Genomic DNA, 27,453 nt, shown 5'->3' with positions numbered 1-27,453 from the left:
AGTTAACCTTATAAAGATGATACCGACTATAATGATCTACATCAGTGGGGCAATGTGTGTAGACATTTCTGAATGCCATGTAGAAGGGGGATTGCTACTGGCATCTAGTGTACAGAAGCCAGAGATGCTGCTAAACATACTACAATGTACAGGGCAGGCCCACAATAAATAATTATGTGGGCCAAAACGCCAATAGTGCCAACGTTGAGAAGTCTGGATCTACATTTTCAGATACATAATCTGAGACACAGGCAGGTTATATAACTCACCCTAGAACAAAGGGCCTAAGTGGAGAGCCACTTACTAATAGCCTATTCCCCATTTGCTACATAGTAAGTTATACTAAGAATAAAATGAAGTAGGGGCACCGGTGTGGTTCAGTTGGTTAAGCATCCAACTCCTGATTTCAGCTCAGGTCACAATCTTACAGTTGTGAGATGGAGCTGGGTGTGGAGCCTGCTTAAGATTCTCTCTCTCCCTCTCTGTCTGCCCCTCCCCACTCTCTCCCTCTCTTAAAAAATAAATTAAAAGAATAAAATGAACTCAATATTACTTTCTATTTATCAAGTGCCAACTATCTGACCTAAGGCAGTCTCTGCTTCATTCCAAAGCAGTAATTTTTAAATAAATATATTTAAAAACAAACCGTATTAGCTCCATGGAATAGAGTAATATTTAACCTTTCCTGCTTAATGAAAATACTTGAGAACACTTTAAAGCAACTGAGACCTAAATTCCCTTAAAAATACAAAAATAAAATTTATCCTAGTAATGATAATTTGTTATACTTGCCTCATCTAGTGGATCCACATCTGTTTTCCTCATCTTAATGAGTACATCATATGCCTGCTGAAGTGCTCTGACCTTAGGGTGAGAAACTCTAACATAGGCTGGGAGACAAATAAACCATAAGCTGTAACAATGACTGAAGAGACACTTGGCCCATTGTGGTGGATTTGTGTAACATCTCTTCGCCAACTTATGAGCTGTTTTTATCTCCTAGAAAGAGAATAAATAAAACATTATGGTATTTGGGACACTTGGCTAGCTCAGTTGGTAGAGCATGCAACTCTTGATCTCTGGTTCGAGAGTTCAAGCCCCACACTGGGAGTAAAGATTACTTACAAAAAGAAAATTAAGGAAAAAAACAGTATGGTATTTATTAAAATCCATTAGGGTGGGGATGAAAGTGAGAAGGAAAAGAGAGGAATGTAATGTAAAATTTGACTCTAAATTAAGCATTTCACAGTTTTACTTTCATGACTGGCTTCCTACCATGTGATGCCCTCAACATTCACCTACAGAAGCACTTTATCCTGCTCTGTAACTTTACTGGCAAGCACATGTTTCCTAATAGACTAGAAATCCCTTAGAAGTGGTGATCAGGGGCGCCTGGGTGGCTCAGTCATTAAGCGTCTGCCTTCGGCTCAGGTCATGATCCCGAGGTCCTGGGATCGAGCCCCACATCAGGCTCCCTGCTCGGCGGGAGGCCTGCTTCTCCCTCTCCCACTCCCCCTGCTTATGTTTCCTATCTCTCTGTCTCTCTGTCAAATAAATAAATAAAATCTTAAAAAAAAAATTAAAAAACTAAAAAAAAAAACTTCCTTAAAAAAAAAAGAAGTGGGGATCATTCGTATTTATATAATATGATGGCTAAATAGTTACCCTTCACATAGAAGGCACTCATATGCTTGATGAATAAAAGGGTTTCAACCATTTAGAGCTTGTCAGTCCTTCAACGGCATTCTTGAAAAGTGATCGTCTTTCCACCTTTCTCCCTGCTGAAAATGTTTAAGATACCATAGGTATTTCCTGCCAAGATGTCCACTCTACCCTCCCTCACCACAGTCTTTAATTCTTTCACTGACTGACTCCTTAAAAAGACATATGCCACTGTAGGCAACATAGTCTGATAAAGATCACAGACTTTCTTACCCAACAGACTGACAGTCACGTTTTCTACTTCCAATTTTCATTCTCATTTAGGTGGAAAAGAGTACGTATCCAAACCACCTGCTGAGCTTTAATCAAACTATATATATACTCCCTTGGGGTACCTGGGTGGTTCAGTTGGTTGAGCACCCGGCTCAGGTCATGATGTCATCTGGGTTGTGAAATCAAGCCCCATGTCGGGCTCCGTGCTCAGCATAGGACCTGCTTGAGATTCTCCCTCTCCCTCTGCCCCTCCCGTGCACACGTGCGTGCTCTCTCAGATAAATAACTCTTTAAAAAAAAAAAAAAAAAAAAAACTATATATACTCCCAGAAACCACAGAACCTTCCAGATATGTCAGACTACCATGGTGTACCTTGCACTAAAGATCCCTCTGCTGGGATGTGTTTTAAATAAAAATGTCCTGGCCCATTATGTTTTCTTATGAGCTCTATTTCCATTAGACTCAGAAGATATATTTGAAAATACAGTCCCTTGTTTTTCTAAGCTAGCCTGGGGGACAAAAATTCTGGTGTATGTAAGATGTAAAGATTTAGTAACCAAATTCTCCCATTATAAAAACTGGCTTTTATTAAGCTGGTAAGAGCAAATACATATATGCTAATTTCCCGTCAGACATTGAGAGAAACGTGTACTATACGAAATTAAGGAACACTTCAGGTTACCTCTAGGTTTTGGGGGACTGTACACGAACTGTTAACACCTGAACTAAAAACTTCATTCTGAAATTTTCCATGTTTTATAGACCACAAATACATCAACAATATATGTACAAAAGGATGTTTCATTTTAACACACACCTAACCACAGACCAACTCTTTATACCTAAATCAGACATAATATTAAAGCAAGATGTCTAACTTGTCCTAAATTAACTCCCTTTAAATGTAATATTTAGCATAAAGTATATTTACATTAACTGTGAGAGATATGAAAATCAAAATCACAAAGAGATACCACTTCACACACACAAGGATGACTATCATCAAAAAGACAGATCATCACAAGAATTGACAGGGACATGGTACAACTGGAACCTTCATCCACTGCTGGCAGGAATTTAAAATGGTATACCTATTTTGGAAAACAGTCTTGGCAGTTCCTCCAAAGGTTAAACATAGAGATACCATATGACACAGCAATTCTACTTCTAGGCATTTACCCAAGAGAAATGAAAACACACATCCACACAAACACTTGCACACAAATGTTCACAACAGCACTATGCATAATAGCCAAAAGGTAGGAACCACTCACATGTACATGACTGAATAAATAAAATGTGGTATATATCCATACAATGGAATATTATTCAGCAATAAAAATAAATGAAGTATTGGCACATGCTGCAACATGGATGAACTTAAAAACATTATGCTGTGTGAAAGGAGCCAGTCACAAAAGGCCATTTATTGTATAATTCCATTTATGGAGTATTTATTATGAAACTCCCAGAACAGGCGAAACCACAGAGACAGAAAAGAGATTAGTGGTTGCCTACGGCTGTGGGGGATGGATGGGAGGGTTAACAGGTAAGAGGTGCAGGCTTTCTTTTTGGGGTAATGAAAATGTTCTAAAATTGACTGTGGTGGTGGTTGCACAACCCTGTGAATATACTAAAAGCACTGAGTATACTTTAAATGGGTGAATTGTATGGTATAGGAATTGTATCTCAATAAAGTTGTTTTTAAAAAAGTGTATTTGGTTCCCCAGGATTCTCTTACAACATAAACACAAGCATTCAAAAACTTCAGCCTCAATATTATAATAGAGTTGTAAGACATCTAGTTTACTTAATAACCACAGAGCATCTTCAAATGGTTGCCATGGGTGATAATACTAAACTATGAGCTGCATATCACATATACATATTTTACATTTTAAATTAACATGTATTAGATAAAGAATATCTGACCTGTTTAGTTCTCTTAGCCATGAGGGCTGGACTGTTTGCAATGCTATTCCCAGTAGGGTGTCTACTAAAACAAAGTTTCAACTCCTGTGGTCTGTCAAAAAGCTTAAGGTCCAGTCTTGGAAAGTATTTGTAACTAAAATAAAAAGCAAAAATAGAACTGCTGATTTAAAATTCATTAACTCTTCATATTATTCCAGAATTTAGGTGAATATTTCTAAATCTTAAATAGTACCCAATATTATTCCCCAAAATCTGGATATAGAAAAATAATGTTTTTCAAAACTGTAAGATGACGTAGTTACAAGATACACAGACTACCTACATGGAAACTTTGGCTTCCTCCCCACCCTCTAAGTTATTTTCACCCAATCCCTGGAAAACAGAAAATCCTGGTATCTTACTTAATAGAGGAATTAGTAACTTTCAACAGAAACCATGTGTTCAATAATAATTTATATTAAAAAGTAACATTTAGTATACTTTGTAATTTTGTTTTTCTTCATAAAAGTACCTTGCAGTGGTATTTAAGAGGAAAAAAAATAAATCCATAAGATTTTTATTTTAGGGATATATCATAATTTCACCATTCTTTATTGTTGGACATTATTAGGTTATTTCTGAATTTTTGCAATTAAAGATCTGTGTATTTATATCTTCGTGAAACTTTTGCTTAATGTCTTAGGGTAACGCCCAATAATAGAGTTTGCTATGGTCAATGTTTATCAAGAGCATGAAAATTATTATAGTCACTATCAAATTATTTCAAGAAAGGTTACACTTATATACACTCTATATAGTAGCATAACTTATTTTCAATCCGAAAGATTAAAAATGCTTCGACTCACCATTTTGGTTTGCATTTCTTTGAATACTAGAAAAATTTAATATATTTTCATATTATTAATTATTGGGATTTCTTCTTGGAAACTGCCTACTTACTGCCTTTGGCCAATTTTATTCTGGGAGATATTGCCTTTCCCTATTTGATTTACCTTACACATGGATTCCAGTGTATGGAGATTAAACCAAAGTAAAAAAAAACAAACTATAAAATGTAATCAAAATAGCACTTAATTAAGCCACTAAATTTCAGTATATACTCTTCATTCTTATGCAATCTAGGTGAGATAATATATTAATTCCATATTTTGGGAAGATAATTATTTTATACCCCCTTTGCCTCAGATATTCTTTTAGGAATGCAGCCTAAAAAAAAAAAAAATATATGTATATACATAAGGATATAGATAGCAAAGAACTGAAAAAAAAAAAATCCACAAGAGACTAGTTAAACAAATCACAATAAATGCATGCAATATGTTCATTCAAAATGATTTGGCACAACAATATTTGTTAGCATGGAAAAATGTCCAGACCACTAAAGGCAGACACAGGTTACAAAGAGTATGTACAATATGAACTCATATTTGTTTTAATATAGTAAATGCAAATTTATGCACAAAAACAGGAAAGATAAACATACAGTTGTTAACAGACATTAAATATTGGTGCTTAGATGATGTGCTACTTTTCTTTTTTGGTTTGATTTTCTAAGTTTGTTAAACTGTGTATTATCATAATTATAACAACAAGTAATAATCAAGTACATTTTAATTTCTTAAAAGGTTCCCATCCAAATTCTATTCTCCAAGTTTATTTTTTTTATTATTTTTATTTTATTTTAAATCCCAGTGTAGTTAACATACAGTGTTGTATTAGGTTCAGGTATACAATATATTCAACACTTCCATACATCACCTAGTGCTCATCATGGACAAGTGCACTCCTTAATCCTCATCACCTATTTTAATAAATGATTCCTGGCGTTCTACTTTTAAGTTTTCCTTGGTATCTTACTAATGAGTAAGAATTTCAGTCTTTACATTGACAACAAAACCCCCAAACATAGAAGAAATCACACAAAAGTAAGCTTATTCTTCTCCAGAAGTGAAATTTTTAAAGACTAAAATATGATTAAATGTTTAGGTGAACAGTGATCAACATTTGGCTTCCCTTCCAAAAAGGCTGTCCAATTTTTAAATTATAATATCTGGTAACATCTTTGTATAATATTCATCTTCATTAGTTCACCGAATTAATTTTGAAAATGACCTTCACAAATGACTAACATATGTATCTACTAATAATCACAAAAGATCAAAATAAATTATTAAAGCTGAATGCAAACAGCAATTTAAAAAAATTCCTGCTACCTGTACTTTGGTGACAGATCCTTTCCATCATCAGGAGATGGCTCTGGTGGCATTACGAATACAGTGTGCTCACTTTTCTGTGAATCATCTAGCTCTATCAATTTGGTATCTTCGGCTGAATCACAATCAACCTGAAAATAATTATTTTCTCCAATTAATCTGCATACAGGCAATATCTAGTTCTGAAATTTTAAAACTTAAGAAAAAATACCTTATCCGTTTTCTCTGTGCCTTTATCAGGAAACAACTAGAAACGAAGAAAAGAATTCTTGGTGAAAATGTCTACTGTGAATTTATTAGAGATGATCTTAAATTCTTATTTTAAAAACTATCCCTTTTTAATACTGGACAGACAGGAACACTTCACATATATTTTGGGGGCCCTACACTGTCAGGTTAACATATAATATTTTTCTTATGGCTATTAGGAGAGAAACAATTTATTTTAAATAGGTTTTTCATAAATGCTTCACAAGCAAAAAATGGCCAATCACGAGGGGAATCTGGCTTCTCAAATCAGAAATCTCATTGTTATTAAAACCCTGCATTAGAAATTGATACTATCTAAGCTTCCCTCTAACTGGATTATGTCAGACTATCAATTTTGTAAGTAACAAAAACGTTGAATAGTTTTAATCTTATCCCCGGAGTTCTAGATCACATTGGTAGAACGGGAGAAAATCATTCAAGTCCTCTAAGGAGACTACAAAAATTATGTCATAATATTCTACCCTTTTTAGATACAATCTCAAATTTTACATACTATGGCTTACTTATTAAACAAATCAGCCCCAAGATTCACTCAGCAAAAATAAAAAACTCTATTAAAAATGAGGGGAGGGGGCGCCTGGGTGGCTCAGTTGGTTAAGCGACTGCCTTCGGCTCAGGTCATGATCCTGGAGTCCCTGGATCGAGTCCCGCATCGGGCTCCCTGCTCGGCAGGGAGTCTGCTTCTCCCTCTCCCACTCCCCCTGCTTGTGTTCCCTCTCTCGCTGTGTCTTTCTCTGTCAAATAAATAAATAAAATCTTTAAAAAAAAAAAAAAATGAGGGGAGGGGCGCCTGGGTGGGTCAGTCATTAAGCGTCTGCCTTCAGCTCAGGTCATGATCCCAGGGTCCTGGGATCGAGCCCCCATCAGGCTGCCTGCTCAGCCAGGAGTCTGCTTCTCCCTCTCCCACTCTCCCTGCTTGTGTTCTCTCTCTCGCTGTGTCTCTCTCTGTCAAATAAATAAAATCTTTTTAAAAAATTTTTAAAAAGAGGGAAAAAAAATGTTGAGTCATCACTGTGAAGAATCAACTTAAACTTCCTTACAATGGGTAAGTAAAACTCTGATATTTAACATATTTCCAAATATGCTTCATTAAAACAAAAAATATATATTTGGCAAAAGTATTTGGAAAGACATTAAAACAAAAGAACAAAATGGCATATATTGACTTGCAAAAACATACAATGTTTAAAATGCGTAATTGAATAAAGAAAAACTAATAGAAGAAAAAAAACAAAACACAAGACTGCATTACCCATAAAACGAAACCCTTCTTAATGAACTACTAAATCTAAGTGAGATTCAAGAAAAATTAGCTATGTATGGTGGAAACTAGAATCACAAAGGAAAATTATTCTTATATTAAGCCTAGAATTAGACACTTGCACACACGCACACCCCTATACTGTCTCCCTCAGATCAGCTGGACTAATCATAACGATGATTATACAGGCAGCCAAACTGTTAAAGTTTTTCTTTAACACTTACATACAGGACAAACTTTTACCTTTTCTATGCAGTCATCAAAAAATGCCAATCCAGTATCTTTATCACTTACAAAACTACATTCTTCAATGAAACGAATAAAAATCTGTGTTTTGGATAAATGAGTGTAGAATTTTGTATAGGCACGATCTCGACTTTTTAAAAATCCTGAAGAAAACAAAATTACAATTAAATTCAAAACAAAGTAGAACGAGATGTTATATAAAATATTATCTTAAACCTGTACATATCTATATTATATTCTCTTTACATATATCCACATTTATAGAAGCTTTTAGTAACTATATTCTAGTAACCCATCACTTCTTCTGCCTGATTCAACCATAAAAAACTTAACTTATACCATTAATCTTTTCGCTGAAATCTGAACCTCCTATAAGGAACCTCTAGCCCTAAAATTCTCAAGTAGAAATTTCTCTTTTATACTCTGCATAGTCTTAAGTAAGAAGGGTGTCCTTCCTCTGCAATGCCACTAGACAATTCCTGTATTGGTTTGTAAAAATCTCTGCTCAGCAACAGTTCAAGCATCTTGATTATCCCACCCTTTCCCCTGCTAACTGTAGTCATCTACTGACTTCAGGGACACTCTCGCCTTCATTCACTGAAGACTAGGACACGTAATTCCAAGTCTTCTCCTTTCCAACTCCTACCATTATCGTTCTTCAACATCCATAAGCGAAAACCATCCAACACTTTAACAAGTTTTTAAGGCCTTAAATTTCAATGATCTATGGTCCATCCCACCTCAGTCACCAACTTCTACACAGTCACACCCTCCCTGGCCCTTTCTTGTTGGCATTCAAAACAATTCTGCCTCCCAAATCTAATTTACATATATATTACTTTCTGCCCATTACCCTTGTCTGATTTGTATTTAAGTACTCCTACCAGGCATGGGGCGAGGGGGGGGGGGATGCTCTTTGAAATCTATAATCATTCATATCCTTTTACTTTCTACCTAACCCTCCTGTCTTCACTTCTGTCCTTATCCAATTTTGATTCCATGTCCAAATCCATCATTTCAATTACTTTCTTGTCAACACTCTGAATTCTTATGTCCTTTTGTCTTTTTTGTCAAACTCACCCAGTAAAACTTAGCCTTGGAGGAATGTATTGCCTGCTTTCTCTGGATCTACACCAGTGTGGCTGAGCACAACTCAAAAAGGGAAAAAAAACAATTCCACAACTAGGCTGATCAGAACACTTACACCTTCATCCCTGACTAGCAACCCTACTAAATTTCTGGAATCAACTTAATTTCCCTTTACCCATGTTTTCACAACTATTTCCAATTTTTTAATTCTCTCCTATCATGTTCCCTCCCCCATTTCTAAATGATCACACCTTATATTGCAGAGAAAATGAAAATCATTAAGAGAATTACCATCATTATCTCACTACAAAAATCTATGACTTTCCGCAGCTATCAGGTACTCCTTCCGTCTTTCTACAATGGCTGTGTCCCTCTTATCTAAGGCCAAGCCCACCACATGAGCCTGAGACTGCAGCCCTTTTAGTGTTCTCAGGGCAATTTTCCCTCTCTATTAGCTACTTATCAGCACACTCAAGTCTCTCTCATTTTAAAAATCTTTCCTTAAAAAATAACCAGATCCTTCCCCTTTCTGCTGTTTCCTTTCTCAATAAAGGGCATGACAATCCATCCACTTGGTTGACAAAGACAAAAATTTCAAAGCTGTTCTTGACATCTCCATCTTATATCCTGTATCAATCACCAAGTTGTATTCAATCTACCTCCTAAAAAAACATCACTCTTCTACTCATACTACCGTCAATTAAACCAGGTCACTTCCATGATCACTTGGACCAATGCAATAACCAACTAACTAGCAGATCCAGACTCTGGATGCCTCCAATTCAATCTCTGCACAGAAGGCAAAGAAAAAAAATTTTTAATACTGATCTTTTAAAAATGCAAATCTGATCCTATTACCTACTTAAATATTCTTCACTGGCTTCTAATTACTCTTAAAGACAGAAACCCTGGGTGCCTGGGTGGCTCAGTTGGTTAAGCGACTGCCTTCGGCTCAGGTCGTGATCCTGGAGTCCCTGGATCGAGTCCCGCATCGGGCTCCCTGCTCAGCAGGGAGCCTGCTTCTCCCTCTGACCCTCCCCCTTCTCATGTGCTCTCTCTCATTCTCTCTCCCTCAAATAAATAAATAAATAATCTTTAAAAAAAAAAAAAAAAAAAGACAGAAACCCTTCACTGGTCCTAAAAGATCCTACATGATTTGGCTCACACCCACCATTTTCAAGCATGGTTTTTGAGCCACTTTTCCCTCCAGCCTTTCTTTCTTTGATGCTTCAGGGCATTCCACAAGCTGTGGTCCTCACTCCATCCCTTGAGATACTAATTAGCTGAGAAATGCTTAAACAAAATAGAAATAAATTATTCTTCACAAGTAATAACAAAAAGCCTTTTTTTCTTCTAATGGATCTAGGTGATGATCAGCAAAGGCTGCTAAAATAATTAAATGAGGGCGCCTGGGTGGCTCAGTTGGTTAAGCGACTGCCTTCGGCTCAGGTCATGATCCCGGGGTCCTGGGATCAAGCCCCACATCCGGCTCCCTGCTCAGCTGGGAGCCTGCTTCTCTCTCTCCCTCTGCCTGCCACTCCCTTTGCTTGTGTGCATGCACTCTCTCTCTGTGTCAAATAAATAAATAAAATCTTTAAAAATAATAAAATAAAATAAAATAAAGTAAAATAATTAAATGAAAGGCTGATGGGGAAACTAATGAATGAATGTGCTAACAACACTTAAAACACAGTGACCAATCCTAGAGCACTAAAAGTGGGACAGCCAGACATGTATGCGGGTTGCAATAGGAAATAGTGAACACCATGTGTTTTTGGCACTATTTGCCAAGAAAACTGAACCTGAATCTCATCAGCCTCTAGAATAGTACTATTTAATTCAGTAACCACTACCCACATGTGACAATTTAGCACCTGAAATGTGACTGGTCCAAACTGAGATGTGCTGTAAATATAAAATATATGCTGATTTCAAAGCCTTAGTATGTAGTAAAATATTTCATTAAAATTTTAAAAATTTAATTACATGTTGAAATACCATTTGGAATATTTTAAGTCACAAAAATATATTATGAAAATTAATTTCCCCTATTGCTTTTTTTTTTAACTATAGCTACCAGAAATTTTTAAATTATATGTGCGACTCACATTACATGTCTATTGGACCATATGTCTCTTAATTCAACCACAAGTTTACAGGAAATACAGATGATGAAAGAAATGTTATATAGCACCATGGGAACATGATCAGCCAAAAGCACATACCATACACATCTAGGAAATTCTAAAGGATAATTCAAAGTTTATGGGTGAGGGCGCCTGGGTGGCTCAGTTGGTTAAGCGACTGCCTTCGGCTCAGGTCATGATCCTGGAGTCCCGGGATCGAGTCCCGCATCGGGCTCCCAGCTCAGCGGGGAGCCTGCTTCTCCCTCTGACCCTCTCCTCTCTCATGCTGTTTCTCTCTCGCTCGCTCTCCAATAAATAAATAAATAAAATCTTAAAAAAAAAAAATTTTTTAATAAAAAAAAAAAAGTTTATGGGTGAAATGATGTCCTATTTGGAATTTGGAAAGAAAGGGGGGAAAGGATGAAACAAAAATGGCAAAATGTTTATTACTACTACTGCTGAAGTTGAAAGATGCTATATGAGAGTACATTATTCTATTTTCATACATGTTCGGAAAGTACCCCCTAATAAAAAGTTAATCCAAAACCCACAGGTAATTCCTATTCATTTTTCAGGCCCAAGCTTAATTGTTACTTCTTCAGGGAACCTTTCCCTGACCTAGCACTCTCACCATAGCCAATACATTCCTTTACAATACATTTAGTAAAATACACTTAGTATTTGTGTTACTGTCTAATATCTGTAGCCCTCACTACACTAAATACTTTCTGTTAACAACAAAAATCTTAGGCCTCAGATACTAAGTATCTTTCTAAATTCCATTAGTAATGCCACTCTCCCACTGAGAAAGAGAGAGAATATATATGAATTAGTGACCCACTACTGCCTACTAGAAAAACTGCATTATTTTTAGTCTGGCACTTAAGACTACCCATAATCTGAGTTCTAATCTTATTTTCAGCCTTATCTTTCACAAAACCACTAAAGCTCTTCACTGTGGTCAAACTGTACCAAACATGCTGTTATGGGCTGAAATCCATAATTCTTATATTGCCCCCCCCATTCTTATGTTGAAGTCCTAACCCTCAGTATTTTTTTTTTATTTTTTTTTTAAAGATTTTATTTATTTATTTGAGACAGAGAGAATGAGAGACAGAGAGCATGAGAGGGAGGAGGGTCAAGGGAGAAGCAGACTCCCTGCCGAGCAGGGAGCCCAATGCGGGACTCGATCCCGGGACTCCAGGATCATGACCTGAGCCGAAGGCAGTCGCTTAACCAACTGAGCCACCCAGGCGCCTAACCCTCAGTATTTTAAATGTTGTTGTATTTGCAGATAGGGTCTTTAAAGAAGTAATTAGGGCGCCTGGGTGGCTCAGTCGTTAAGCGTCTGCCTTCGGCTCAGGTCATGATCCCAGGGTCCTGGGATCGAGTCCCACATCGGGCTCCCTGCTCAGCAGGAAGCCTGCTTCTCCTTCTCCCACTCCCCCTGCTTGTGTTCCTTCTCTCACTGTGTCTCTCTCTGTCAAATAAATAAATAAAATCTTTAAAAAAAATAAAGAAAGAAAGAAGTAATTAAGTCAAAATGAAGTAATTACGGTGGGCTCTAATCCAATGATTAATGTACTTATAAGAAGTAGAAATCTAGGGCGCCTGGGTGGCTCAGTTGGTTAAGCGACTGCCTTCGGCTCAGGTCATGATCCTGGAGTCCCAGGATCGAGTCCCGCATCGGGCTCCCTGCTCGGCGGGGAGCCTGCTTCTCCCTCTGACCCTCCCCCCTCTCATGTACTCGCTCTCTCTCATTCTCTCTCTCTCAAATAAATAAATAAATAAATCTTAAAAAAAAAAAAAGAAGTAGAAATCTAGGGGCACCTGGGTGGCTCAGTTGGTTAAGTGACCAACTCTTATTTCATCTCAGGTCATGATCTCAGGGTCATGGGATTGGGCCCCAAGTCAGGCTCTGTGCTCAGCAGGGAGTCTGCTTGAGATTCTCTCCCTCCTTCTGCCCTTCCCCACACCCCCCATGCTCTCTCTCTCCTTCTAATAACTCTTTAAAAAAAAAAAAAAGTAGTGAAATCTGGATACAGATTCACCCAGAAGGAAGAGCATGTGAAGACACAGGGAGATGGCCATCTTCCCAAATGAAGGAGAGAAACCTTAGAGGAAACTAATCCTGCCAACACGTTGATCTTAGACTTCTAGTCTCTAGAATTGTGAGAAAATAAACTTCTGTTGTGTAAGCCACCCAAGCTATGGCACTTAGTTATCATAGCCATGACAAACTAATACACATGCCTTACACATTTGTTCTTGAGGTTTCTTCCATTCTGTTATTACCACTAATGGTAACAGCTGTTACCATGAGTACTGTAATTTTACTAGTTACTTCACATACATTTAATCTTCACAACCACTCATAAAGTAGGTATCATCCCCATTTTATTAATAAGAAAAGAGAACCTCAGAAAGGCTTGGTAAATAGCAAAGGAGAAATTCTATTCAGACTTGGCTTTTATTTATTTATTAAATATTTTATTTATCTATTTGACAGAGAGAGACACAGCAAGAGGGAACACAAGCAGGGGGAGTGGGAGAGGGAGAAGCAGGCTTCCTGGGGAGCAAGGAGCCCGATGCGGGGCTCAATCCCAGGACCCTGGGATCATGATCTGAGCTGAAGGCAGACACCCAACAACTAAGCCACCCAGGCACCCCCAGACTTGGCTTTTAATGCATACTGGTTTTGTTTTTTAAAGATTTCATGAGAGGGGGGAGGGGCAGAGAGAGAAGCAGACTCCCTGCTGAGGAGGGAGCCCACGACAAAGGGCTAATCCCAGGACCCTGAGATCATGACCTGAGCCGAAGGCAGACACTTAACCAACTGAACCACCCAGGCACCCCTAATGCATATTGTTTTTTAGAAAGCCTTTCCTGATCATCTCCATTTATCTAAATTCTACCCACTCTTCAAAGTCATGCTCTTTTTCCATGAAGTCTTCTGAAATATTCATTTGGAAAAATGCTCCCTTTTTCTAAATTTGGGAACTTCTCAATGAATTATTGTGTAAAATCTGTTTTCTTGAGTACACGTTCTATTTTAAAAAGCATTTTAGATTTTCCATTTACTATCCCATAGAGCTAGATCTTAACACTTCTTTATATCCCTATCTAATAACTAGTCAGACTTGTAAGTGGTGACTAAATATTTAAGAGATAGGTTATCCTGAAGTTGAGATGATAAAAGTCAAAAGGATTATTAGAAAAGTATAGATTTTTTTTTTAGTAACTAATGAGTAAAAATACAGAAACATAAAATAATTTTCATATAAATATTATTGTATTTGTAAGGTTGCTACTACATATAAGAACAGCTGAGTAAAAACAAAAGTCTTTGTAATTCCCTAAAATATACAAGTATCAAAAAGATGAGTATAGTGTTTTCCCTGAAACAAAGCTATGTTTTTCAAAAATTCTAAAAACTGGTGGCCTTATTCCAAAAACTAACTGTTAGGGAATATTGTAAAGCCAAGCCAAGAATGTATAAATCGAAGAATTATGCAAAACTGAGGAACATCTAAAAGCAAATCACCAGGTATGTTCTACTAAGATAACTATCCAGTAAATATAGGCAACATCTTTGACTTTTCGTTATTAAATATCTCCAGTTTCGGATTTTTCAGGAAAAAATGGAGTATAAAAATTAAAAGGAATTCTTCACAGAGCTAGATCACAAATACACAAAAGTTCATTGTATTTTAATATACGTTTCTAAGAACTTACATAGGGAATATTTTGGGGGAAGCAGTACCAAATAGGAAATATTTTTCATTTCAATGAAAAGTAACTTTATTTTCAATGCCACTCACCCGGTCGGTCAAACAATGAATCAACAGCTGTGGCTTTATTTGAAGGAGCCTCTGTGATTGGTTTGAGATATGTTCTATATCCTTTTAAAATAGATGCCATAAAACGCAAAAATGCCTCTTGAATTTCCATCTCCAGTTGTGTTGTCTTCTTTTGCCAGGAGAAATCTGCTTCAATTGGTGTCATCTCAATTGCCGAACCTTCTTGAGTTTTTCGGTGAACTGACAAATGACGAGAAAATGGCATTAATATATAGTATTAGACAAGTAACGATTGAACAATTAAGAAAGTTGTCAAAATAAAACGCATGACTTGGGGCGCCTGGGTGGCTCAGTTGGTTGGGCGACTGCCTTCGGCTCAGGTCATGATCCTGGAGTCCCGGGATCGAGTCCCACATCGGGCTCCCTGCTCAGCGGGGAGTCTGCTTCTCCCTCTGACCCTCCCCCCTCTCATGTACTCTCTCTCTCTCTCATTCTCTCTCTCAAATAAATAAATAAAATCTTTAAAAAAAATAAAACAAAAAAAACAAACAAAAAAACCCCACATGACTTTCTGAAATTCCTCTTCATTAATGTAAAGGGATCATTGGCAGGAGCTAACGGAGGCTCAAGCAGACAGGACACAAAGAACATACTCAAAAAAATCATGAACTACAATATTAATGTTTTAGTACTGAAATTTTGTTTTGATATGAGATTCCTTCTAAGCAGAGCAAAATTATGTTTAAATTTAAGAATTTTCTTATATTCTTTCATTAAAAAATATTCCTTTCTCCGCACATTTACCTGAAGATAGCTGGGGATACAACTTCTTTAAGGTACTAAGCAGATTTTTGCATGGCTTTTTGGGAAGCTGCTTCCAGTTCATGTTCTTCTTTTCATCTGATCTATTAAATAAAAACATAACTAGTACAATCTGTTATAATCTCTTTTTACTTAGCAAAATTTTTACATCAAACTAAAAAAGAAAATGGAAAAGGTATTTTTGGTCAAATCACAGTTGACACGGACAGTCTGAATAAATGGTTTTCAAGGAAGTTCTCTTTACATTTCAAACCACCTCAGTCAAATTTGGTCATCTCACTCTAATGCTCTAACACAGATTTTCAAGGCTGGAGCTATGAATTCAACACCGAAGTCTTGCTTCAAAAGTTACATTTTAGAATTACAGTATTTTAAGTGACAAACTTAATTGATAACTTCAAACTACCTATTAGAAGTAAATCTCAATAAATATCAGAGAGTAATATGTAAAGCATATTCTGACTATAAATCAAATAGCATTTAAGGAAAAAAAACTTGGAAGTTCAAAAGAATACTTCTAAGTAATGAATGAGTCAAAATATTTTAATAGAAATAGGAAACATTTAAGACTCGACAAAGATGGTGTGCCTGGGTGGCTCATTCGGTTGAGAGACTGACTCTTGATTTTGGCTCAGGTCATGATCTCAGGGTCCTGAGATAAAGCCCCCACATCAGGATCCATGCTCAGCATGGAGTCTTCTTGAGAGTCTCCCTCCCTCTCTCTCTGCTCCTCCTCCTCATGCTCTCTCAATCTTTCCAAAATAAATAAATAAATCTTTAAAAAAGAAAAACAAAACCTCTACAAAGATGAAAGCCACATGCGCCACAGCTAATGCTATACACATCATCAAGCCAATATCATTTATGAACATCAATGCAGACATTTTAAGATTTTTAGAAAATTTAATCTGCTAGGATATAAAAAAATGTATTTCAGGAATGTAAAGATTATTCACTATTAATTGATTTTATAATGTTATTTACCATACAGAAAACGGGAGAAACAATCCTCATCTCAATAGTTGTACAAAAGTATAAAATTCAACACCTATTTAAGTTATTATTTTTAAATCATTATGTAGAAGTAGAAAGAAAGTTCCTTATTATTAAGCAATCAAAACCCTCGAGTGGAGCTAACACACCTTTTCTATAAAAGGTCAGATATTATGTTTTAAGGACCATACAGCCTCTGTCACAGCTTGTCAAATATACCATTATAGTATGAAAGCAGCCTCACAGAATATGTAAATAAATGATTTTTGTAATTTCATCTCCAAAAATAGGCCATGGGCCAGATGTCAATTCTTGCTTAAAGCAAAAGTCATACTAAATGATAGAGTGCTCAAAGCATTCCCTTTAAAATTAGGAGTAAGACAAGGGGCGCCTGGGTGGCTCAGTCTGTTAAGCGTCTGCCTTCAGCTCAGGTCATGATCCAAGAGTCCTGGGATCGAGTCCCATGTCAGGCTCCCTGCTCAGTGGAGAGCCCCTGCTTGTGCTCTCTCTATCTCTCTCTCTGACAAATAAATAAATAAAATCTTTAAAAATAAATAAATAAATAAAATAAAATTAGGAGTAAGACAAGATACCAGCTATGACTACACTGTTCAACACTGCTGGGATCCTAGCCAGAGAATTAAGGTAAGAATTTATTTTTTATTTTTTATTTTTTTTAAGATTTTTATTTATTTATTTGACAGAGAGAGACACAGCGAGAGAGGGATCACAAGCAGGAGGAGTGGGAGAGGGAGAAGCAGGCCCCCAGCTGAGCAGGAAACGCGATACGGGGCTCGATCCCAGGACTCCGGGATCACGACCTGAGCTGAAGGCAGACGCTTAATGACTGAGCCACCCGGGCGCCCCTAAGGTAAGAATTTAAAAATATATAAGGATTGGGGTGCCTGGGTGGCTCGGTTGGGTGCCTGCCTTTGGCTCAGGTCATGATCCCGGGATCCTGGGATCGAGCCCCACACCAGGCTCTCTGCTCAGCAGGGAGCCTGCTTCTCCCTCTCCCACTCCCCCTGCTTGTGCTCTCTCTCTCTCTGTCAAATGAATAAATTTTAAAAATCCTTAAAAAAATAAAATAAAAATATATAAGGACTGTACATGATGTGATTGTTTATAGCCAGAAAACTGAAGAGAATTTACAGACAAAATAGAATTCAATTAAGTTGCAGTGCAGGAGATACTACATGAAAATCAACAGCATTTCTATACTGCAGCAACAAATAGAAAATGTAATTTAAAATATAATTACAGTACAATAAAAGCCACAGAGCACTCAGGAATAAATAAGTCTAAAAAAAGATGTTCATGGTCTTTATGGAGAAAACTGCAAAGTTTATTGAAAAAAAAAATGTAGGGGTGCCTGGGTGGCTCAGTCGGTTAAGCAGCTGCCTTTGGCTCAGGTCATGATCCCAGAGTCCTGGGATCGAGCCCCGCATCGGGCTCCCTGCTCAGCGGGAAGCCTGCTTCTCCCTCTCCCACTCCTCCTGCTTGTGGTGTTCCCTGTCTCGCTGTGTCTCTCTGTCAAATAAATAAATAAAATCTTTAAAAAAAGAAAAAAGAAAAAAATGTAAAAAGATCTATGAAGTAAAATACTACATACATGGGTAAGGAGACTGTAATAAAAAGAAGTCATTTGCCCCCAAATTAATCTATAAATTCAATAGAATTCTAACCAAAATCACAGCATAATTTTGCATGGAACTTAACAATATATTAAAATTTATACAGAAAAGCAAAGGACCAAATATAGTCAAAACAATTTTAAAGAACAAGGGAAAAGAAAGGGACCTGCCATCTCACAACTTTTTTTTTTTTTAAGATTTTATTTATTTATTCGACAGAGACAGAGAGCGAGCAAAGTAGGCAGAGAGGCAGGGAGAGGGATAAGCAGGCTCCGCACTGAGCAGGGAGCCCAATACGGGGATCGATCCCAGAACCCTGAGATCATGACCCAAGCCGAAGGCAGATGCTTAACAACTGAGCCACCCAGGCGCTCCATCCCACAACTTTTTTTAACATTGCTGAGATATAATTCACCCATCTGAAACGTGCAACTTGATGTTTTTTTAGCATATTCATAGGGTTGTGTAACAACCCACAAATTTTAAAATATTTCCATCACCTAAAAAGAAACCCTGCACCCCCCACCTCAGTCATTAACTTCTAATTCCCCCATCTTCCTATTCCAATGCAATCACTAACCTACTTTCTCTGTCTACAGATCTGCCTTGGACATTTAGTATAAATGAGAACATATAAGCTCTTTTAGCACAATGTTTTCAAGGTTCATTCATGTTTTAGACAACCTAATTTTTTTAAATATATTTTATTTATTTATTTGACGAGAGAGAGAGAGCAAAGCAGGGGGAGTGGCAGGCAGAGGGAGAAGCAAGCTCTCCACTGAGCAGGGAGCCCAATGCGGGGCTCGATCCCAGGACCCTGGGATCATGACCTGAGCTGAAGGCAGACGCTTAACTGACTGAGTCACCCAGGCGTCCTTTAGACAACCTGACTTTTAAGCCATTAAGACACTGTTATACTAGCAAGAGGCTAAAAGAGACCAAAGGAACAGAATAATAAGCATATTATAAATATAAAATTGATATGCAAATTAATATATAATATGGAGTTGTAAAATATAAAATATGTATAAATATAAAATATAAAAATTGATATGCAATGATATTAACACTAAAGACCACTGGGAAGAGATGAACTGGTTATCCAATATACAGTGCTATGTGAGAATTATTTACTCATGTAAGAAAAATGAAATGGTACTTCTATGTCATATCATACAGTAATACCAAGTTCAATAGAATTAAGGCCCTAAGTGAGAAAGGCAAAACCTTACAAATTTAAGAATATCCACAATAGGGGTGCCTGGCTGGCTCAGTCGGTAGAGCATGTGACTCTTGATCTCAGGGTTGTGAGTTCGAGCCCCTATGTATGGCATGGAGTTTACAAGGAAAGGAAAGGAAAGGAAAGGAAAGGAAAGGAAAGGAACGGAACGGAAAGGAAAGGAAAGGAAAGGAAAGGAAAGGAAAGGAAAGGAAAGGAACGGAACGGAACGGAACGGAACGGAAAGGAAAGGAAAGGAAAGGAAAGGAAAGGAAAGGAACGGAACGGAACGGAACGGAACGGAAAGGAAAGGAAAGGAAAGGAAAGGAAAGGGGAAAGGAAAGGAAAGGAAAGGAAAGGAAAGGAAAGGAAAAAGGAAAGGAAAGGAAAGGAAAAAGGAAAGGAAAGGAAAGGAAAAAGGAAAGGAAAGGAAAGGAAAAAGGAAAGGAAAGGAAAGGAAAGGAAAGGAAAGGAAAAAGGAAAGGAAAGGAAAGGAAAGGAAAGGAAAGGAAAGGAAAGGAAAAAGGAAAGGAAAGGAAAGGAAAAAGGAAAGGAAAGGAAAGGAAAGGAAAGGAAAGGAAAAAGGAAAGGAAAGGAAAAGAAAAAGGAGAGGAAAAAGAAGGAAGGAAGGAAGGAAGGAAGGAAGGAAGGAAGGAAAGAAAGAAAGAAAGAAAGAAAGAAAGAAAGAAAAGGAAAGAATAATATTTATGACCTCAAGGCAGAGGATTTCATAATCAAGAACTAAAAATAACAACCAATAAAAAGAAACTAATAAATTTGATCAATTAAAATAAGCTTCTGTTCATCAAAACACACTATAAATAGAATGTAAATACAAATCAGTGTGGGAGAAGCTATTTGCAAAGCATATAACAGACCAAGAATTAACCAGATTATATAAAGAACTGATACAAATCAAAAGAAAAAGACAAACAATCTAATAGAAAAATGCACCAAAAAAAGGAAAATCCAATTCACAGAGAGGAAAACCAAAGGGCAAAAAGAAATTAAAATTCCCCACTTGCTACTAATTAGGGAAATTTGAATTAAAGGCACAATGAGATCCCACTGCCATCAAATTAGCAAAAATTTTAAAGTCCGACCACAAGTATTGGCAAAGGATAGAACAAAGAGAATTCTCATTTGTTTCCAAAGAGGAGGTAAACTTGGAAGACTAAGATGACATTAGTTGTGTCTACAAACCAACATTAGCTCTTCTACGTATATACTTCAGGGGAAGTCCTGCCGACGGACTCAAATAAATATGCACAACAATAATCAGAGAAGCCTTGTTCAAAATTACAAAAAATGTAGGTACAATCTAAATACCCAGCAACACTTGTAAACCCTAAAAATGAAGTAGAGCTACATGTATCAACACAGATAAACCTCATAAAGAATGCCAAGTAAAAAAGCAAGTCAGAGGAAACTATACAAACATACAAAATTTTTAAAGCATGCAAAACAAAGTATCATTTAAACCAATATATGTATAATAAATGTTTCTAAAACATATGGAAATGATAATGATAAACACCAAATTCAAGATAACAGTAATCCAGCAGCAAGATATGTTGCAGAGGACTATGCAGCGTTTCAAATTCACTGGCAATATTCCATTCCTTAATTTGCGTGATGGATACATGGGAGTTTACATTATTCTTTATAATTCTTGGGTATCTACAACATTTCATAATTATTTAAGTACAACTGAGCAAAGAGTTCAAAGTTATTTTAGAAAACCAAGTTTTTGATCGATAGAAATGTTACAGAAGTTACTTAAAACTGGGAAAAATTAAGAATCTCCATAGTATTATTTTATTCAGAATAGTAATTAAAGTAAGGCAAACATCGGAGTTACAACTTCATAAATAATCATTTCCAAAAGCACCACAATGTATACAACCCTGAAATAATTGTTTTTCAGGGATAGCAGCTAAAAAACAACAAAATGTGTGCCACAGGAAATATTTAGTGGTTCATTACTTCAAGACTTTAAGTAAGTCAGAGTATACACAGTAAAGAGCTACCATAATTATACAGTTTCAAAAATAAATGGCAGATCCATTTCAAAAAAATTTTAAGTGATAGGAAATGTTTTCTTCCTTCTTTACGTATTCCTTTGGTTCACTTAGGGATATTTTCCCAACCTATTGCACTGCTGTTACCACTGAAGTCTCACCACAATTCTTACTCTCTTTATTTTCTGCCAATCTAGAATAGTAAAGAATAAAAGTACTCCAGGATCTGGAGTTTGGCACCAACACAAAGGAATTTTCAACAATTACTGCCCTTTCCCACTTTTTTTCCTGGGGTTGGGGGGAAGGAGACTGGCTCTTGAACATTGACCCAGAGCTGCTTTTATTAATGTCATGCTCTCGTCTCTGAATCCTCAGCTACATACACCACTGCTGTGCATTTTATCCCCTCTAGTAAACACAAAGTATGACTTATTTTTAATATAAATTTCTCTGCAATAAGGAGTGCCTGGGTGGCTCAGTCGGTTAAGCATCCGCCTTCGGCTCAGGTCATGGTCCCGGGGTCCTGGGATCGAACCCTACGTCCGGCTCCCTGGTCAGCGGGAAGTCTGCTTGTTCCTCTCCCTCTGCTCCTCCCCCTCCCTTTCCCCGCTCGTGTTCTCTCTCTCTCTCTCTCAAATAAATAAAAATCTTTAAAAAAAAAAATTTCGGGGCGCCTGGGTGGCTCAGTTGGTTAAGCGACTGCCTTCAGCTCAGGTCATGATCCTGGAGTCCCGGGATCGAGTCCCACATCGGGCTCTCTGCTCGGCAGGGAGTCTGCTTCTCCCTCTGACCCTCCCCCTCTCATGCTCTCTCTCTGTCTCTCATTCTCGCTCTCAAATAAATAAATAACATCTTTAAAAAAAAAAATTTCTCTGGAATAAAATAGATCCCTAAAAAATTCAAATCTTGACAGCAAAGGAAATGGCATAATATCATCCTATATTCTAACTAAACTCAAACAGGTAAACTCATTTTTTCAAAGCTTATATACGGAATTTGAATTAAACCTAGAAAGCATATCATCTCTTGAGCTCCGAAAGCAGTGTTTAACCTTTTTGTTTCCAAATCCATATTCTCTTTTGACAAACAAATATTTTCTGCCTACTGCCAACATTATTATCAAAATATAAACTAATGTTGAACATGTTCTTTTCCAAAGTTTCCAGGATTCTGACAGTTGCCCTCATTGAGAATCACTGTATTAAAGATGAAAACTTATTAACAACATTAAAAATAGCATATTTCTAGATGCTTTCAATGAGCTGTAACTATAGATGGGTGAAAATATAAATGGGAGATAATATAAAAAGAATCAACTTACACATATAACATGTTTGTATCCAAGTCAATGCAAACAACATCTTGTGGTGGGTCATGAAGATCAAAATACCTCGAGTCAACTCCAACTATAAATGGTAAAGGTGCACTAAGGACTGCGGCCAGTGAGAGAGGACAAAGGGGAATATATGGGCACTGCCACTGAAATGGAAAGATCATCTGGGAAAAAAGTTTTAAAAAATTAACCAAATTTGAAATTTGCAATGAAAAGTATGTCATTAACTAGTATTACTGAAAGGGACCATTAAAAAGCAGTGAAGTGCAGTTTCTTTTACCTTACACTTCATTCCGAAAACTAAATGACTATAAAATATTATGAAGCAGTACTATGAACCAACGTGATTAAAATCTTCAAGCATGACAATTATCACAAGCACAATAAAAATGCTAACAGCTCTTTGCATGCTAATTCTTTTAATGCCATATAAAACCCACATCCACATTTTTTGGAAAAAGTCAAAGCAGATGGAAAACTGCCCCCCAAAATTATAAAACAAATTCATGATCTTTAACTCTTACGCGTTTCATTCTCAAAATAACCTTTGACTAAAATCCAACTAAGAGCTCCAAGGACTGAAAAAAATTAAAATGATTCTCTTAAAAATGTAATAGTCAATTGAAAATTTCAATAAAAAATTTCCTAACTGCTCAAATAAACACAAAGTGATCCAACTTCAATGAAGCTTGGCATCTTAAAAAATACTAGTCAGGGTGCCTGGGTGGCTCAGTCGTTAAGCATCTGCCTTCGGCTCAGGTCATGATCCCAGGGTCCCGGGATCAAGCCCCGCATCGGGCTCCCTGCTCAGCGGGAAGCCTGCTTCTCCCTCTCCCACTCCCCCTGCTTGTATTACCTCTCTTGCTGTGTCTCTCTGTCAAATAAATAAAGTCTTTAAAAAAAAAATACTAATCATTCTAAAACATACCTCAAGAATCTTTACAAAGCTCTACCTTGTGTCATATGTGAAAATTCAAGTTTTGATAAATTAAAAAACAGACTAAAATTTTAACTATCAGCTAATATGAAAATTCTAATCACTGATGATAAAAGTTTTCCTCTACTATAAAAATCCTTGCTGTCTCTTCTCTATCATCACTCATCCCAAAGAAATGCCTATAGCATTTATTACATCTGCCAGTTGTTCCAGATGGTTGTTCAGGATAGGATTTTGTCTTCCATCATTTATTGATGTGTCAAATATTTCCGCACTTAGTATGAGCCAAGCACTGTTCTAGATGAGGCTACTAACAGTGAACAAAGATTGCTGCCATCCTGAGATTTATAGTTTAGCAAAAGGGTCAGCAAACTCTGTACAAGAAAGATAGGAAATACTTTAGGCCTCGTGAGCCATATTGTCTCTCACCAATATCTAACTTTGTCTCCATGCATGAAAGCAGTCATAAGAAGTATGCAAATAAATGACCTATGTTTCTGTAAAACTTTATTTACAAACAGGTGGCAAGCTGGATTTGACCAGTGGGCCAAAGTTTGCCACCACCTGGTCTAGCAAAAATAAACAGAGGACATGTGTGTATACACACACACACCCACCCACACACACACCCTATCATGAAGTGCTAAGTGCTATGGAAAAAGAAAAATGAAAGCCAAGTGATGGGGATTAGAGTTCAGAACAGGAAAGAGGAGAGCAGGTTCTACTGCTAAAGAGGCCAAACAGGAAAGACTCGGCTAAGAAAGTGACAACTGAGCCTACACCCAAAAGAGTTATCTAGGAGACATCTAGGAGGAGAGAGCTTCTAAGAGGAGGAACGGTTAGAGCAAAGGCCCTACAGTATGGGGCCTGCCTACGATGCTTGAGGAGGAGCTTGTGTATTGGAGCTGAGTAAGCAGGGGGCAGAGTAGCAGGAAATCAGATCAGAGGACAGACAGAGCCACTCCCAAAGGACCTTGCAAGGACTTCAGATACCTACAGTGAAAACTATCTTCCATTCAACAAAAGGTACATTACACCTGCAACTATGTAAAAAATTTTTAAAACAAGACTAACAGCAAAATGTGACACCCTTGTATTCACCTTTGACTTTTACAGCTCAATCATAAATAGGGTCATTTTTACAAAACTACTCAGTGGTTTCATCAATGTTTGCTATGGGGCTCCATTAATTCTTTGATATTCTTTGATATTCAAATCATTCTCGTTCTGAAGGACTTACCCTGTCATCATTCCTTTCCATTTTCTCTTCTTTAAATGATAAACTGCCAGTCTTCCTTTATCAATGGTTTTGCATGCAATTCAGGCAGTTCAACAACTGCCAAATCCTCATTTATCAATGGTTTTGCATGCATTTCAGGCAGTTCTCCAACATCAGTTACATAAATTTCATGCAATCTTGCATTTTGCATAAGATTCCCAATTACACATTACAATTTTTCCACCTGTTCTTACACTATATTGCTGAAATCAATCAAGACACTGGGCCACAAAGATTCTGAGCAAGGAACATAGGTAAACACTAATGTTTTACAGGACGGAATGGGAATTTCTAAAACTGTTCAGTTCCTTAACAAATATTTTCACGTTACAATGGCTTTTGCTTTCATATGCAACTGTGGAGGTTTGGAAAATTAATACACAATGAGGACCTCTGCTCCCCATAAACTATCTCACATTGGTTACTTCAGTTTTTAGTCATAGTGGCATTTCTCTGACCAAATTAAGATCTTAGAAACATATCCCATTTGTTGATTTAACAGGTATTTATTGAGTGCTTACTTACTCCATGCTAGTAAGCTGTGATAAGTGCTGAGGACACAGGGATAATAAAGAGATAGGTCTTTATTTCCATGTGAATTACATTCTTAATATGGGGAAGGGAAGACAGGACAGTCAACTATTTTCAATTAAACATATAATGAAAAATAAAGTTGGAGAAATGGAACATCCAAAATTCTATACTATGATCTATAAAGCCCTACATGATCAGACATCTAATTGCAATGGGAAGCCATCAAAAAGCAGAGGAAGACTTGATTTGATTTATGTTTTACATAACAGCTAAGCATTTGTACATTATCCTATTTCACAATCATTTAGAATTTCCTATGTTACTGGCTCACAATAATCTGATTAAAAGTTAAAACTGGGCGTGATTAACTGTGTAATTCACTTGCATAATTTTAGGGCAGATGAAATTGGCCAGTCTCTTGTTTAATATAATAAAATTTATTCATGAGTTTTGTTATGTAATCATATAGATTATCTGAAGTACTCTAATATATGAAAAATCAGAAACTGAAATTTTCTCTCAAATAGAAGTCACCTTTTTTTCTTTATACTTACTATTTCCCTTTGCCACTCTATTATATTTATGTTAAACATTTCCTGGTAATTTCAAAGTTGCTTTCATTGAAGGAAATTTCCCTTTAGAGTAAAAATTCTGTCAGTTATCCTGTACTATAAGGACAATTCTATACTCACGGCTACAACAGCTTCGGCTACTCCAGTCAACACAGCTGGCCTGAGAGAATGTAGCAGAATCTTACTCTCGAGTAAAACAAAGAGCAGCAGTGTCGCACAATTCTCAGGACCCAGATTCATTAACAAAATGCTGAAGTTTGCTCCACTAGGAGAAAAGAGAAAAAGATGATTATGAACTATTGTGCTAAAACATGTTACGATTTGCTTATTAAATTATTTCCTAAATATTAGGATTGAGAATCTAGTGCTAATTTCAAGTCCTGATTTAGTTATCACTGAGAAGTAGCAAATTTAATGAGATAATATAACAGAATGATTCAAACTCAACCTTTGGTAACAAAGGGGAGTTTATCAGAGAAGATTTTCCCAAAGAATCATTTGAGTTGAGTTCAAAAGAATGGAAGTTAGGGAGAAGCCAACATATGCAGAGGCAATGAGGCAAGAAAAAGCTACCATCATTTCCAGGAAATTGAAATACACTTATTGTGACTAAAGCATAGTAAGAAAAGGGCAAAAGATTATGTCAAAATAGAAACAACACAATTATATTTGCATTCTCAAAAGGACACCTGGCTGCAGTGTGGATAATGAAATGAAAGAAAAAGAAGAGTACCAATTAAAAGGGTAGTAACAAAGTTGTCCAGGTAAGAGATCATACTATCTGGACTAGTGATGCAGATGAACAGAAGCTAACAGATTTGAGATATTTGGGGAGGTTAAAATCAGTTCACCCCGAATGTTTAGCTACGAACTGGATACGAGGAGGGGAGAGGAAAGGAAAACAGAGGTATTCCCTACACCCAATCTTGCAACGCTCATCAATATTACATTTTTTAAATGGTGGATGGCCCACCATCCATCCAGCTATCAAAGATAGAAACATTAAGGCTATCCTTATGTAAAAGATAACACTTAACTTTATTATCCTAGCCCTTAAAATATCTTAAAGCATTCTTCTCCCAAGTGAATGAAAATATCATTTTAGATACTATTAATTACCTTAGTGGTAAAGGTGTAGAAACTGGCTGTGATAATATTAATGCATCATGGACTGAAAGCTTCAAAAAAAAAAAAGAAAAGATGAATTATCAAACCAATCTTGAAACCTAAATATTT

The 27,453-nt window shown here is 36.8% G+C and overlaps 1 protein-coding gene across 7 annotated transcripts in view; it reads right to left on the bottom strand.

Moving 5' to 3' along the window:
- DENND4C (DENN domain containing 4C) overlaps positions 1-27,453 on the bottom strand; it is a 139,736-nt gene that overhangs the window by 47,780 nt on the left and 64,503 nt on the right. For all 7 annotated transcript variants that reach the window (XR_010407641.1, XM_064579236.1, XM_064579234.1 and 4 more), the window contains 10 exons: positions 27,337-27,395; positions 26,338-26,482; positions 22,884-23,059; positions 15,678-15,778; positions 14,895-15,113; positions 7,856-8,001; positions 6,293-6,328; positions 6,082-6,212; positions 3,869-4,001; positions 793-999 (listed from right to left, as the gene is read on the bottom strand). Coding sequence is in view for 6 of the 7 variants with exons in the window: in XM_064579236.1 (XP_064435306.1) it covers positions 793-999; positions 3,869-4,001; positions 6,082-6,212; positions 6,293-6,328; positions 7,856-8,001; positions 14,895-15,113; positions 15,678-15,778; positions 22,884-23,059; positions 26,338-26,482; positions 27,337-27,395 (1,353 nt within the window). In the remaining variant the exon portion in view is untranslated. The remainder of the gene's footprint in view (positions 1-792; positions 1,000-3,868; positions 4,002-6,081; positions 6,213-6,292; positions 6,329-7,855; positions 8,002-14,894; positions 15,114-15,677; positions 15,779-22,883; positions 23,060-26,337; positions 26,483-27,336; positions 27,396-27,453) is intronic.

This window comes from Mirounga angustirostris, unplaced genomic scaffold, assembly GCF_029215605.1.
Source record: "Mirounga angustirostris isolate CCGP_5_RB_7025 unplaced genomic scaffold, mMirAng1.0.hap1 SCAF_15, whole genome shotgun sequence".
NCBI lineage: Eukaryota > Metazoa > Chordata > Mammalia > Carnivora > Phocidae > Mirounga > Mirounga angustirostris.
This window is presented reverse-complemented; position numbering and strand designations above follow the sequence as displayed.